Source organism: Maylandia zebra, linkage group LG18, assembly GCF_041146795.1.
Source record: "Maylandia zebra isolate NMK-2024a linkage group LG18, Mzebra_GT3a, whole genome shotgun sequence".
NCBI classification, from domain to species: domain Eukaryota; kingdom Metazoa; phylum Chordata; class Actinopteri; order Cichliformes; family Cichlidae; genus Maylandia; species Maylandia zebra.
Window position 1 is genome coordinate 11,614,615 of NC_135184.1, and position 16,072 is coordinate 11,630,686.

General features: G+C 39.0%; 2 protein-coding genes across 5 annotated transcripts in view; one reads left to right on the forward strand and one right to left on the reverse strand.

Moving 5' to 3' along the window:
* LOC101468886 (guanine nucleotide exchange factor VAV3) overlaps window positions 1-3,471 on the reverse strand; it is a 50,072-nt gene extending 46,601 nt beyond the window's left edge. For all 4 annotated transcript variants that reach the window (XM_076876949.1, XM_023155067.3, XM_076876950.1 and 1 more), the window contains exon 1: window positions 3,122-3,471. In XM_076876949.1, coding sequence (XP_076733064.1) covers window positions 3,122-3,325 — 204 coding nt within the window. In that variant the 5' untranslated portion in view covers window positions 3,326-3,471. The remainder of the gene's footprint in view (window positions 1-3,121) is intronic.
* A 1,854-nt stretch (window positions 3,472-5,325) lies between these two features.
* dcaf8 (DDB1 and CUL4 associated factor 8) lies at window positions 5,326-15,828 on the forward strand. Its single transcript, XM_014413401.4, has 13 exons — window positions 5,326-5,574; window positions 6,075-6,148; window positions 6,248-6,343; window positions 6,507-7,162; window positions 7,692-7,832; window positions 7,926-8,020; window positions 9,662-9,772; window positions 9,917-10,047; window positions 10,487-10,594; window positions 10,719-10,849; window positions 11,386-11,505; window positions 12,280-12,396; window positions 13,375-15,828. The coding sequence occupies exons 2-13, from the start codon at window positions 6,112-6,114 to the stop codon at window positions 13,480-13,482; spliced, it is 1,851 nt and encodes a 616-aa protein (XP_014268887.1). The 5' UTR covers window positions 5,326-5,574; window positions 6,075-6,111; the 3' UTR covers window positions 13,483-15,828.
* Window positions 15,829-16,072: the final 244 nt, after the last annotated feature.

The following is a 16,072-nucleotide window of genomic DNA, read 5'->3' on the forward strand; positions in this document are numbered from 1 at the left end:
AAAAAGTTGTTTTTAAGGTTATCTCAACCCGAACTCAGTACAAATTACAGGTTTCAAGAGGGTTTTATCTCCACAAGATTTTTAACACTCATCATAGCGAAAAACTAACACCAAAGTACAGTAATCTGACTTTTTTTTAAATAAACAATTTTACTTGGAATTATTTTGAAGAAACGGATCTTATGTTCCGAAACTGCTGACAGCACTGTTTGCGTTTTTTCCTAGAATAACAGTCGTGCTGTTTCTGAAAATACCTGTCGCTGTTGAATTAGTTACGTGGGATCTCATTTAATCTAGAGCTAGCAGACAAAAATTAAGTCAAATAAAAACTAAACTACCAACATGAGTAGATACCACAGTAACATTAAAAGTGTACTTTCCGTTGTTTGGAAAATAAAAACAAAGTCTTTAACCTCCTTTGTAATGTAAATCAAGTTTAATTTACAGCATAATTTAAAGCACCAAGAATTTAAAGTCCCTTTTCTAAACATAAAAGTAAACTACAGCCCCTACAAACTGAAAATGAAAAATGAAAGTTTTATACTGTGAAATGAAACCGCCAACTATGTTCTCTGTTGGTGTCACTTCCTATTAGGATCTTTGTGTTAGTGGGAAGACAGCAGCCAACAGGAACATTGGACATAAAGTTATGGTTTAGAATTCAAGATACTCGTCTTTGTCTAGTTTGAGCCACTTCAGTTAAAAAGAAAACGTATACAGCACTGTTAGATCGCCTCAGTTCATTTTTCCTGTCAAACACATTGCTGAGAAATGGCTGATTTAGAAACTGAATATTTAATAACTTAAGCAGTAAGTAAGGAAATTCTTGAGAACAGATAGGCTTCTTTTTATCACATCAGCTCATCATGGAGACGCCTGTAATCACTCCGCCGCCCCCAGGGGCCCTGTTTGTCTACGGAGGAAGTGCAAGAACATGATGGCTTTGCACCACCAACAGCCTCATGCTTTTGAACACAGTCACAGCCCTGGTGCACATTCTTTTATTCACATTTAGAGTAACACCCAGAATCTCTGGCTCCACGATAATAAAAATACTTTTTTAAACACCTTTTAAGTTTATTATTTTTCATTTTTCATTTTCAGTTAATAGTGGCCTGTTTGTGATTTGTTTAGCTAAGTTTACTTCCTGTTATATTTAAACTAGACTACTTTAAAAAGCTTTTACTTTGTATAACTTTGGAAGCAAATAAGAGAGGCAGTGGGTATTTGCGTATCCAATGCGTATTTGTTCATATTTGTTCATGACTGACATAGTCAAAATGGTTATGTGAATTGTTATTTGAATTTGTACCAAAACTCAGCATACAACACGGGTCTTGGGTGTAACCTTTCATCAGTGTACACTTTAGTCGTGTTCACCAGTGCCCTTGTTTCTTTTTTCGAAGATAGCCCATCAGTAGATGAGAATGAAAGAGCCATTTAAAATATGGAGCCCACTGACACACATGCCTTTTGCAACCATTGCCAAGTGGCCTACAGCTACAGGCTATGTCCATCCATTGTTTGGCCTGTTATGCCCTGGGTTTGCTTTAACTCTCTTTTAAAAAATATTAAAGAAAAGCACATAGGCACTGGTGAAGCAGATAGTGCAAAGCATAGCACATGTGCATAGTACAGTTTGTGAGACAGAGCCCAATCACTCATGCAGATCTATCACTACAAAAAAAATATCATCATGATGATCATATCATGGTGACAGCTCATTTCAACCAAACTGTATATAATTTGCTTTTAGTGCCTAACTATTTGATGTCAGCTAACAAATCATAAAATGTATTTATGTTCTTGTGTGTGTGTGTGTGTGTGTGTGTGTGTGTGTGTGTGTGTGTGTGTGTGTGTGTGTGTGTGTGTGTGTGTGTGTGTGCATCAAGTCACTGTCCTTTTATGGTGTATTATTAACGGTTTCTTTGACTTTAATCGTTCATTACTCTTTCAACTAGATGCAGAAAGATCTAATCACCTGCCTGAGTCTGCTGCTGAACAGGAAGTGCTGCTGTTACAGTAACGTAGGAGCACAGAAAACGTATAAATATATTGGTAACCACGGCAGGCTTTATTTATGTTTGTAGGCACACCTGCAAATACATATATTACACCAAGGAAGATGCTTTTAATTTAAAACATTAAATTGTTATGTTTTGTTTTATTTTATTTAACTGGCCAAGACAGTAATGCAAGAGATTTAAATAAAAATGTGCTTAAAATTGGCTTATTACACATGTCATATGCCATCAAACCAAACGGCAAGCCACTGCACAAAATGTAGTTTCCCAACTAATGGGTGGATCAAAGGCAGGATTTTATCAGATGTCTCCAGAGCCTTCAGCTCCTGAAGGGTTACTGCATGAGCAAGGAGAAGTCTATTTGGACGATTTCTTAGTGTTTCCCAAACCAGACAAGTTTCACACAAGCTAAAGAACTTTCTCTCCTATCCAGAAAAAAACAAAGATCAAGACACCAGAACAGCACACGGAAAGTGAAACATCATCTTCACAATAAAAGAAAAGGGTGAAGATATCTGTCAGAGGCCACTCCACGGCTTTAGTGAAACTTATCTGTTGGACCCAAAGCCAAATAAGACAGGACACAAATAAAACGGTGTGTAACAGATGGAAATAATCTAAAGCTCGCCTTAAGCTGCAAATCCTTAGAATTTGCGGTTTTATTTTGAAAATATGGAATAACTTAAAGGGAAAATCTCACCTAAGTCTAACCTTTAATAAAACTGGAACAGGCTTCTGTACCCTAATTACTGTAGCTCCTTGCAGGCAGAACAACAAAATATAAAACGCTCTAATATAGCTTCCACCATTTCTCTTCCATGTATTTAGGAACCTTATTTAAAATTGCTACAGCTTGATCTTCTTAATAAGGAGCTGCAAATATGTCTTTGTCCACTTTCACAAATTTTTGATTAGGCGTCCTCTTTCACCAGCGGAACTACTTTGGTTCTTTACCAGTGGTTATTGGGCTAATAAACTGACTTTTCCTGGACACCACTATAGGTTTAGCTTATGGCATGTTAGTGAACGCATGAATTTGATTTCACAATATTTTTTACAAGTAATTCGTAAAGTAGCGCATAAAATGATGGATGTACCTGTGACATTTGTGGCCTGAGATTGATCTCCTTTAGGTTGATAGTGTGGGGTCTTAGGTTGTTGAGTAGCTGGCACAGCAGCACCCCGTCCCGCAGGGTTTGCGCCAGGTCGAACACCTGCGCCGTGTCCGCAGTTACCCGGTGGTTCGCAGGCAGCACGTTGCAGCTGATCAGCCACATCGCACATTGCCTCCAATACTCCATGTTGGCGAAGAGCGGAATAAACCGCAGGCCAATGTTAAATTTAAAAACTTTGTCCGCTTATGAAGTCTGTGCACGGCATGGGGAAGAAGCTGTGTCCTGAGCCATCCTCATGTCTCTTCAAACTCCAGCATCGCCTCTGGAGGACAGACGAGCCGCTACAACTTATGAAAGCTGCACAGATGGGGGTGGCTGTTCTGAAACCCCCTGTGTTTGAGTGAACTTCCTCTTCCTTATTTTGTAATCTTTCCGTTCCTAAGCGTCTTATTTTGCTTGTTTGTTTGTTTGTTTTCTTAGTTATGTCCCCTTATTTATGAAAAGAGTCATGTGCAGAATTTTACGAAAAAAAGCTGTGGAAAATCAGGTCTTTGTAAGGCGTCTGTGCTTTTAACACATGAGCAATTGTTTAATCATACGTCTGTGCAGAAGTGTTCTCCTGTTCGCCACATCTTTGTGAAAGAACATTGATTCACCTTTTTTTAAAACTTTAATTTCTCTACTAAAGTTGCAGGCAACGGATAAAAATATTCTTATTTACTCATAGATTTGCTGGTTTCTTTGTATTTGAGGAACTGTCAGTGATCATTCGCATGTTTCAATTAGAGCAAGGGGCAAATCACTTGAAACAGATTTAGTTCTTCTGCCACCATAAACACCACTTGAAAAGTCAGACGACCGCAGTCAGTGCCCTATACTGGCCAGACGGCTATGCACTGATATAGGGAACAATATAAAAAGACGTGGCTTCCATTGTGCATCAAAAGTATTGGTAGGAAATTTGTCAGAACTCAATAAGCATGCGTGCAGTTATCAAGGATCGCGATTTTTATGCCGTGATAACGCCAGAGCATTTTACAACAACCTGTAGGGGGCGCCAGAAACGTACAAGCTTTCTTCAAAATCATTGTGGATTACAGCCTACTCGACATAATTGTCATTTTATGACAGTTGTGTTATTTGTAAGCCCGGGCTTTGTGGACACATATCCCTTGGCCTTATAGGTGAAAACCAAAAAGGTCCCAAAATTAAAAAGTCCCAATCAGCCACATGCACTGAAGTTCCCCTACCCAGAAGACTTGGAAATTTAAGGCTACCATGATGGATTGAGTCTAATTTACATTATGTGGAAAATTTAATATGGATAAACTGAGCAACATACACTCAACAGTCGCCTCACAACAGGCATCTCGGTGAACTGTATAAATGAATGAATACGCTTGTGCTAGTAGTATCATCGTTAGACTGAACTTGGATCATTGCAGTCTTTGTTCTGTGCTCTAAAGAATCACATGTAAGTAAGTGTGTGAATGAGTGTTTGGGGGGGTGTTCAGTGGTTTGTTAGGCTATTAATATGACCTTGTAGCCTCCGGTGTTATTCTTGCTGTTTGCAATTGGTCTTGACCTTAATAACCTTTACATTTTGTTCAATAGAAAAACATTTAAATGAAATAATTAAACATTTGCAATTTCTTTTCAGTGTTTTGCAAATTCTGCGTTTTGCTGATGTTCAATAAATTAAATGTTCACTTAAATTAAATATAAACTAATTTTAAGTATTATTAATGTGTTCTTATTTTTATTATCATCATCAATGTTATTATTATTATTATTATTATTATTATTATTATTATTACTGTTGCGGAGGAAAAGAAGCGTTGATATGAAATATAACTTGTTCTCATCCACTAGCTTGTATTGTATTGCTGGCTTTTTTAAAGATAATCTCACTTTGTGTGCTGTAGAAGAGATTCTGCCTGTTTCTTGTACTGTAATTAGTCAATATGACCCATCCTAGTGGTCTCAGCAACTACAGGACAAAGGTTTTTGCGCATATCGTCTTGTTCATACTATTATTATTATTATTATTATTATTATTATTATTAGTATTATTATTATTATTGTCGTTGTTGATGCCGATGGTTAATCTCTGCGTACCAAACTTCCGGTAGAAAAAAAAACATGCGAGCACGAAACCGGAAATGTAACTAGAAAAAAAAAGAAAAAAAGAAAAAGCTGAACCGTCAAAACATAAACAGAGCAGGCAATCTTATGTGAACGCAGCTAGCTCGCAATATAGTCTGACTTTTCAAAAAAGCTTTATGCACGCATTCCTCATGTCGTGTGTTTTTCGTCATATAGTTCCTAGTCAAGGCACTTAGCTCATTTGCTGAGTAGCGAGGTGGAGCAAATAAATCTGCAATAAAGATTAAGACTAAACTAAGAAGTACGCCTCGTCGGGCCTTCGACTACAGGTAACGCTAGCTGTGCTAGTTAGCGAGTATAAGCAATGCTAGCCGCTTGTTTGCATTTTGACCAGTAGCTGGTTAGTTGTGCAGCACAACTTAGAAAACTGTGTTTTAGTTTCGACATTTGTTAGCCTCGAGTTTGCTAGGTAGCATTAGCTTATGGTAATAACTGTCAGGCAGTCAAGCAGTTCTTTTATACAGGACAATACATAGTTAAATATCACAAAGCAAAACAGGCCCGTGATTCGGCTAACAAACGACTTCGTTTGTTTATATCTTTACATGCAGCGGTGTATAGCTTGTAAAATTAGCCAGACTGTTAGTTTGGAAGCTACGGGGCTAACAGGTAACTTGTACCCTATTGCAAATAGTGTCAAGTCGCTATTTGGCAAGAGCTTATCAAATGAAAGCCGTGGCGTCGCCTCGTTTATAGCACACAAACTATCCAGTCTGATTTTGAGTAGTTGTCAATGCACCATTAATTTTGTTTTTGTGTCCAACACGAGGTTGTACTTCGGGTCGACGCAGGACTTCACAGATACAATGGCTGAGGCTGACGGCAAATCCACGGTGCTTAACGGTAAAACAAGTCAGTTTATATACTAATGACAGCAGTGCATGGTGTCATACTCCGCAGCAGTCATCAGAGTTCATCAGAGAAAATGTTTGGCTTCAATAGGTGGCTCTGAAGAAAAGGAGCCTGGAGAAGACCGACACAAAGAGGGGGATGCCTCTGGAAGCAAAGAGGGGCAAACACAGTCTTCCTCTCTAAATGGTAACTCTTATAGTTTTAGTATGGTGGAAAAATTTCATAATGAGTTTTTCCTACTATATATGACTAACCATCTACATATTTGTCTTTTTCTTTATGTATTTTATGAATCTCCCTATGTGACAGTGTTGCTTTAACCTTATATTGGGCGTTTCTATTTCCATAGCTCCCAAAGAAACAGCCGAAGCATCTGGAGACAAATCTATGCCAGATGTAGAAGGAGAGACGGGCACAACCAGGGAGGGAGAAGAGGATGAAGATACAGACAGCATGGACGGCAGCGGCCTCTACTCTTTAACTGAGGATGGTGAAAGGGAGAGCGAGGGAGGAAGGCGAGAGAAGGCCAAAGAAAAAGATGGTGGGAAAAGGGCAGCTAGAAAGAGAAACAGACCTGGCGGCGGCACTAACCACTCCTCAAGTTCAGATGATGATGACGACGACGATGATGATGATGAAGAAGAACAGAAAGATGATGATGACGACGACGATGATGATGAAGCTATGGAGGCATGGCTCGGGGCAGAGCTCCGTGACATGCGTGGTCCTGTGTGGCGGGCGGTACCCTCGCTGCGCTCCAGAGAGATCGGCAGGGACTCACACCAGTTTGTGAGGCGCGTGTGTGGGGCTCGTGGCCTCGTGCAAAGGCTGGAGCTCCAAGGCCGATTAGAGAGGCATACAGGTTGTGTCAACACATTGCATTTCAATCCATCAGGCACACGCCTGGCATCAGGCAGCGATGACCTGCGTGTGGTGATCTGGGACTGGGCCATCCGTCGTGCTGAACTGGAGTTTGACAGTGGACACAAGAGCAATGTCTTTCAGGTAAAACACAAAAATAGGACTACGGTAGAGGTTCATTATTAGTTAGTCCTTTAGTTATTTTTCCAAATAAATGTTAGTAATAGTAATGTGTTAGTGTTCGATACAGCAGAAGGAAAAATCTGTGGGGGGTTTTTAATGTTCTAAAAACTTCAGTTTCCTTCAAGAGTTAATAAGATGATGTTTAAATTATTGAGTAGTTTTTTAATATTCTCTTCTTCTCTTATTTGATTGTTTGTTGTTGAGACAAAATAAGTAGCTTTCTGGGACTTTTTCTTATAAGAAGCTATAATCATTATACCACAGAAACAGTGATAAAAAAGTAGAATGTGGAAACAAGACTAAGTTAGAGACAAGCAGTAAATTGCTATTTGATGATTTATTTATTGTTTTTATTATTTTATAATAATCCATTATTAAAAAAAACCAAACTTACAAGACAGATTGAAGTGACTAATTCATGAGCATAATTTAATCAAGTTAAATTGTGGTTATAAAATGCATGATTGGGCTACCCCTGGCTTTAATTTAGGCAAAGTTCCTGCCTCACAGTGGGGACTCCACCTTGGCCATGTGTGCTCGTGATGGTCAGATCAGAGTGGCTGAGCTTTCTGCCACACAGCGCTGCAAGAACACGAAACGGGTTGCACAGCATAAAGGCGCTGCACACAAGGTCTGTGAGAGGAAATCTTTGTCCAGTGGTGTTTAAGACTCTTAGAGACAGCTGAATTGGTATCATATCAATTTTTTGTTTTGTATTTTTTAGCTGGCCCTTGAGCCAGATTCACCTTGCTCCTTTCTGTCAGCTGGAGAGGATGCTGTTGTATTTGGTATTGACTTGCGTCTAGACCGCCCTGCCAAGTAAGAGTCAAGATTTTTTATTATCATTATGTATTCACATAACTGAATTCTGTGCAATGGCTCTCAGCTAAGTACTATTAAGTTTCACATTCAGCTAGTTTTGTCACAGTGAGTGTAGAGTGAGACTTGCTGTGGATTAGAGCTGGGCGATAGAACGATAACGATATGTATCGCGATATAACTTTTACTCGATAGAGAAATTAAGCTATCGCGATAGACCTCGCCGCTCTTGTCCTCAAAAAAAAAAAAAAAAAAAAAAAAGGTCAGCCAATCCAAATTAAGTAGCACAGAGCCGAACCAATCACAGCCGCAGCGTCATGTCGCGTGACTTGTTACGTACAGCACAAGTGCCAAGCCGCACGTGTGTTTGTTTGGGAAGCAGCCAGCGGGTAATGGAGGAAATGAGTGTGCCGACTAGAAAAATCAACCGAGCGTGACCGAAGAGAAAACAGATGATGGTTCCAATGCCGGAGAGATTGTCGAATGGAAGAGCCATAGAAGTTCCGTAGTGTGAAGGTATTTCGGCTATTTCAAGTCTGACAAAAAACAGAGTAGCGTGCACTGTAAATTGTGCCGAAAGCAAGTCTGGAAATACAATAAACTGGTGCATGCGTCACACTGTGCGCCACGTTATTGTTTCGGTGAAATGAATTTCTACAATACTGTTAATTCTACTCTCTGCAGTGTTTAAATGCTTACATATACACACAGTTACTGTCCCTCCACACATACGACTCGGTTCTGCTTCTATGCCCCAGCTTTGTTTACTTTTTCCCACCGAGGCTTCTAGACTTCTGATTGGCCAACATTTCTGCACGGTTAGGAATCTAGCGCCACCTGCTGCTTTGGCATGTTCATAGCAGCGTTTTCCTTCATTTCTGCCTTTATGTGTGGACGGGATTATTTTTTTAAAACGAAAACGGAAAATCTCCGTTTTCAAAAATACCCGTGTACGTGTGGACGTAGCCTCAGTCTCTGACTGGAAGCGCTAATTCCTCATTCGGCTTTTGTCAGACTAAAGTAACTGTTAAAACTGTTTGAAAAGCTAAGCTATACAACAAGGAGAGATTGAGAATTTCCTTTTAGTTCTCAGTTTATTTGATATTGACAAAAGTTAGTCAGTTTTGTCTGTTCTTCTGTAAAACAAACTAAGATTTATTTTTAGAATTAATATTTTGTTTCTAAGTGGAATTGACAATTTAGTCTGTTTTGTTTGTTCTATTTTGAAACTTAAACGCTTTAGCGGCTGCCTTTTGTGTAGTTTGCAATATTTGCCTTTATTTATCTGAAAAAGTCTCATGTTCCTTAAGTACATCTACCCTGTTGAACTTATTATGGGAAATAAATATTTAAATAAAAACAAGCTGCTGATTATTTCACATTTTACTTGTGAGCAACGGCACATTTAAATCTTACAAATATAGTTATTTGGCTTATATCGTGATAGATATCGTTATCGCCTGAAATGAAAAAAAACATATCGTGATATGAAAAAATCTCATATCGCCCAGCTCTACTGTGGATTGACAAAACTGTCTTGCGCACCATGTGAGCAAAACACATAAACAGATTAAAATTTTTTTTAGGTTGATCAGTGGTAATACTGGTGTTCTTTTGTGTCTCCTTGTATCTTTGTGGTAGTAAACTGGTGGTTGTAAAGGAGGGTGATAAAAAAGTGGGGCTGTACACCATCTTTGTGAACCCAGCAAAGACACACCACTTTGCTGTTGGCGGGAGAGATCAGTATGTGAGGTATGAACCAGGGAATAGTAAAAATGCTTTTTTCCCCACTCTAAAGAATCCATTATCATTGTGGTATGATACAATTTTGTCACTTAAATGTTATTCTTTGACTCTTTTTCTCTTCTGACAGTATTTTGTTTTCACTTTCTTTAGGATCTATGACCAGAGGAAGATTAATGAAAATGATAACAATGGTGTACTGAAAAAGTTTTGTCCCTCACATCTGGTATCCAGTGAGTCTAAAACCAACATAACCTGCCTTGTGTACAGTCACGATGGCACAGGTAAAATAAGTTTTCTCATTCTTTTCTTATTCTATTATGAACATTTTTAGAAATATTTCTTAAAAATAAGGACACAGACCCTTGATAATTCCTCGATCTAGTCTTTTTTTTTCTTTCCTTTTTTTTTTTAGTTCAAACCTCTTCCCTTCTTGTGTGATGTGATGCAACCACTGTGCAATCTCAGTGACATTGAAATAGAACTAGGAGTTAGCTCACTGACTAAAATTCTAGGATTTTTCTTCTTCTGAAATGTGTATCTTTTGTAGAAAACCAATAAGGTCAGATAAAGTGCCAATGACACCAATTTATCAACTTTTGGCTTGGCATATATAAATGATGTGTGCATAGTCAAAAGTTATGAAAGTCATGACTAACTTCTGCCTTTATTGCATTAAAGGAAATTAAGCAAATGGCTGTTTGACATTTTCTGTATGTCCAGAGCTCCTGGCTAGTTACAATGATGAAGACATCTACTTGTTTGACTCCGACCACAGTGATGGGGCAGACTATCTCAGGAGATATAAGGGTCACCGCAATAATGCCACAGGTACTACTTTTTAAAATTATTTTAAATAAGCTGTATAAGGTATAGACAACTCTACAAAATAAAGCTGTCAGCAGGTCATTTTTGAGTTTCTGGCATTGATATAATACCGTCCTCTTGCTCACAGTGAAGGGGGTGAATTTCTATGGGCCATGCAGTGAGTTTGTGGTCAGTGGCAGCGACTGTGGGCACATCTATCTATGGGACAAATACTCTGCTCGTATTGTCCAGTTTATGGAGGGAGACCGAGGAGGAGTGGTGAGTGGGAAAGTACCACAGATTTTTTTTGAATGAGACAACTTTGTAAGACCCTTTAGATCAGCGGTCCCCAAACCCCGGGCCTCGGACCGGTACCGGTCCGTGAGTCGTTTGGTACCGGGCCGCGATAGTTGAGGCTCAGGTCTGAAATGTATGGTTTTCAGGGTTTTTATCATTTTTCAGCGTTATTTTGTTATTGTTTTTATCGTTAACTCGGTGTTCCTGAGTCTTTTCGCGTGTGTTATGAATAAATCTTCTTTTTTTTTGGTACCGATACTAGTTTTATTTTGTTGTATTTATCCGCGACACCTTAAAGGCCGGTCCGTGAAAATATTGTCGGGCATAAACCGGTCCGTGGTGCAAAAAAGGTTGGGGACCGCTGCTTTAGATGTTGAAGGTTTCACTCCAATAACTTGTTTTTAGTAGCAATTTGCAGCATCAGACTTATGTATTTATACTTTTAAGTTTTCATTTTTATATATAAATTAGAACATCAATGTGTTATCTGCTGTACGTTTGACCTTTGAAAACCACAGGTGAACTGTTTGGAGCCACATCCACATCTGCCAGGTATGGCTACCAGTGGGCTGGATCATGACATCAAACTGTGGGCCCCCACAGCTGAAACCCCCACAGGACTCAAGGGTCTCAAAGAGGTATTGTATCCTGTTTTATTGTGTGAATTCAGACAAATGAATGCTTTACAATGATTGTGATATTGCAGATACTCACACAGATTTTTAATGAATCCAGTTTAAGATTTTATCTAAACTACTGAAAGTGAAAACGGAAGTAAATGTGCCCCAACACATTTGCCTGTTTGACTGTAAAACCTAATGTGTACAGACCTAATTTCATCTGTACAGTTGCTATTTATGTGAGAAGCCGACCGCTTGTGTGTTGTGTAACTCCACTTTGTCCACTCTGTGGGTAAAAAGTCCCCATTGTTTAGCATTAGAGGACCAACGTTGAAACATGGAAGCCTCACACCCAGAATGAAACAGATATGTTATAACTGTTTTATTTATTTATTTATTAGTCACTGTGATAATTGAAAATTTTCATCATACAGTACCTTTAGACCTTCCTTCCGGGAAATCTGACTGCATTGTTAGGCCGCTGCGTTTTTTTGTTTGGTCTGGAAGAGGCATTACACCAATTCTTTAGAAAGAGATCAGCAAATGACATTTACTTGGTTCACAAATGGTAATGAAGGATTTAACCTACTGTAATGGGTAGATGAATGTTGGCTAAACAACCAGTAACAAAACAGCTACTCTTGGTCTTAAATTAATTTCAGTGGTAATATAATTGTATTAAATCTTACTTTATAACATATACTCTCTTTGCATCAAGGACATGGACATGTTAGCTAATATTACACCCTCTCTGTCCTCCATATTCACACTCATTTTGTTTTGTTTGAGAAGGTAATGAAGAAAAACAAACGGGAGCGTGACGAGGACAGTGTGCGCCACGGCGATCAGTACGACACCCAGCTGTTGTGGTTCCTGATGAGACACATGAGAAACAGGAGACCTGCAAGGGTGAGATCTCAACAAGTCCAAAATTACTTTCTTTTTTGGGGGGTAGGGGTTGGACAGGGATTGACAGGGAAGAGTTAATATTTTTGAAAAAAGTTATGAAAAGTGTCTTTAGGGAAGCAATTTTCTAATACATCTATGTAATGTCTCTGCAAAAATAATTTATGTTGGAAGAAAATCTGAAAAAGTAACAATCCAATATGTTGAAAATGTTTGTTTTCTGAAAAGAACAGATGGGATGTTTTAGGGCTGTTCGATATAACGATATATATCGTTTGACGATATAAAAACATCTATCGTTTCATTTTACGCTATCGTTTGTTTCGTGGTGTCGCAAAATAAACTGTTTACGGCAATATTTTTTCATCGTTTTGATGGTCACTGTAGTGGCTATAATAATTTCTTAAAGTTCTCTCTTTCTCTTATATGTAATATAACCACGCTACGGACGGACAAGCGCCTGTTTTTATGCGTTGTAGTTAGCAACAACGATGGTAACAGCATCGCGTGTCCGCTTGTTTATGTTCCACATAAACCTTTCACAATAAAGCTCAAGATCCTGTTGAGACTTTTCAAAATGAACTGAATCACGTGAAAGAGCAGATTATTTACGGATGAGAAGTAAAAAAGAGCCGCCAGGTGCTAAAAAATAAACCTTAGACTCAAACGTTAGAACAGGCAACCCGCAGCACGCCGTGTAATAAATACAACTTATGTCTAAAAATGTATAGTTTCATGCATCGGTTAAAACACTCGACTCCGGTTGAAGGACGCGCAGCTGGAAACACTTCACGCAAGTCGAATTGCCTGAGATTCACAGAATTTACAGGAAATGTTAAATTTTTGTGATTTATATTGTTATCGGGACGATGGAATTCTTATATCGGGATATGAGATTTTGGTCATATCGCACAGCCCTAGGATGTTTGCATGTGACTCATTTAACTTGCTCATTGTCACTTTTCTCTGGCTCAAATCCAGGCCCGCCGTGAGGGTGCAGATGCAGACACAGATGATTCTTGGAGTTCTCCAGATTCCTCAGATGAAGAGGACGGAGGTCCAGATCACGTCCAGTGCATGTCATCATGAGCCACACACATACATAAACACACACACACACATACATAAACACACACACATACATAAACACACTTTATTGCCCTTGAATTGATGCACATAGGCAAGCACTATTGACACACTGGCACATTCAAACACTGACGAGCCACAGACTTTTTTAACACACAAACACAGATAAACACACATTTACTTAAACATACTGTTGAAGCAGAGTGATAGTGACAGAGATGCTTAGCACCAGGTTTCTCAGCAGTTACGAGTGTGCATATGGCAACTACAGACACACTTCCAGAATCCCTTTCTAGTTTTGTTTTTTTGAGACTTTTTCAAAGAGGTGAGGTTAGTAACTGCTTTTACACCCCTATGAACCATTTGGAGGTCCTTGGCTGTCCATACATCAATTAAATGCTCTGTCTAGGCCCAGAATGATGTACTGTGTGTATATGGCAACATATACATCCAGCTTTAGGCAACCTGTAGTAAGCTATACATCACCAGCACACAATCCCCTTTCTCTTAGTAACACACCTCTTGCTTTTGACTTTTCTGTGTTGAGGAGGGGTTTATACATTCAAGCCATCCCCTAAATGTGACTTCCTTTAAGATTTGAACTTTGAGGGAGAGCCCAGCGGCCCCCGCTCCCAGTATCATACTGATTCTTAGGCTGTTAGCTCAAACAGCTGATTGCATCTATCACTTGTTTGCTCCCAGAGAAGTACTAACTCTCTACGTGCTGCATTATCCTACATGCTGCCCTCAGCCACTCCCTCCTCTCCTCCTTCCATCATCTGCCCCCATCACTACTGAGTGCACTTTGAATCAGGGATGCTTTAGTTTGAGAGACAGACAAAATGTGCACTGAGTGTGTGATAGGAAAATCCAGTTTAGGTTTTTTTTTTTTTTTTTTTAATGTTTTTTTTTTTCTGAGACGGGGGTGTTTTGCACTTAAGTGTTTCATGACTTGAGAAGAGGTGGTTTCCTTTGTTTTGACCAGCCTTTCCTCACCTCTTTCTTCCTCTTCCTCCCTCAGTCTCTATTTAGTTCGCCTCTCAGTGATCACAGAAATTGAGAGGTAGAAGGTGTTCAGCATATGTGTAGGAATTAAGGACTGATTTGGGGCTCTGTTGGGGAATTTGTCATTTTAAAGAGCCAGAAACGACCTGGATTAATTGCAGTTGAAACACTGCCTAAGAGCCAATAGAGATGGGAGTGATAAAGGGCTGCAGATGTTTATGTGGTTCCTTAAAGAAATTTGGACATTAACTTTCATTTTCTTGCCATGAATCTTGAACAAGGGAGAAATGGCTAGCCTGGTTCAGTCCACATAGCAGCACATTTGAATCTCTCCACTTATCACATTTTATGTTTGTTTAAGCTGTATGACAATCTTAATTGTCACTGAGGATGGTGGAGAGTAACCAGAAAGGAAGTTTTCTAGGCTTTGAGATTTGGCTTAAAAAATTGACATACAGTGTTATAACTTAGTGCTTATTAGTTGGTTTGATTATCTCTGGACAGACCCAGCCTAGCCACATCCCTGGGTTGCATCCCCTTTGTATAAAACAATGCTAAGTACCTGATGGTGTTAGCTTCACATTTAGTATATTTAATAAGCCTGACCAATGTATCATCGAGCTTATGGCAAGAACAACAACAAAAGAAAAGGTTTAAAATGAATTCCACCTGAGCCAGGTCAGGTGTTAGCAGCCAGCACATCACTCCTGTCTCTGTGCTGTGTTGACAGCAGCTCAAAGATGAGGATGGGGGGGAGGAGCAGAGTCAGTATGCTTGCCAGTCATTTGTTGTGTGAGAGCGAAAAAAGTCCAGCTTTTCTCATTTTCTATGAGAACTGTAGTTAGTTGAATTTATATGTATATATATAAATATATATTAAAACTGTAAAAAAAGAAAAAAGAAAAAAAAAGACTTTAGCAAATGCTGTTCGACTTCAGAAAAAAATGTCAGAACATTTGATTGGTAATGATCCAGAGGTTTATATTCTATATGAGGACAAAATACTTTTAAATCCAGAGAAAAACATGTCTTGACATGACCATTTTCTGTTTTTTTTTCCTCTTCTTATGACATCTGTTATAAACAGAACTGCTATCATTTCAAGTATTGACTTTTTCTTTTTTTCTTCCCAGAGAAACAAAAAGCAGTGTTTCCTTTCTAGATATCAATCCATGATTTGAGACAGTTCTATCCAGATGTTCCCACTGGCTATTTTGGGTATCTTGTATACATATTACAGCTTTTGATGAACAGTTTTTTCCCCACCACTGCCTAATATTGCGTTCTACCAGTTCAGTTGGAAATAAGTACGATTCGTGCAATAAACAAAAACAGTGCTCTTGATGTTGTCATTTTATGGTCTCATTCTTTTGCATTTGTTAAAACACTTGCTTGCCCTATTGTGTGTGTTTAAAATGTTGTCATTGGATTTGCAGAGACCTTTCTTGTGTGTCTTGTGGTAGCAAACTGGTGGTTGTAAAGGAGGGTGATTAAAAAAAACAGTGGGGCTGTACACCAGCTTTGTGAACCCAGCAAAGACACACAGAGACCTGTTTAGGTTTTGAATGTTTCAATCACTATTGCTCTT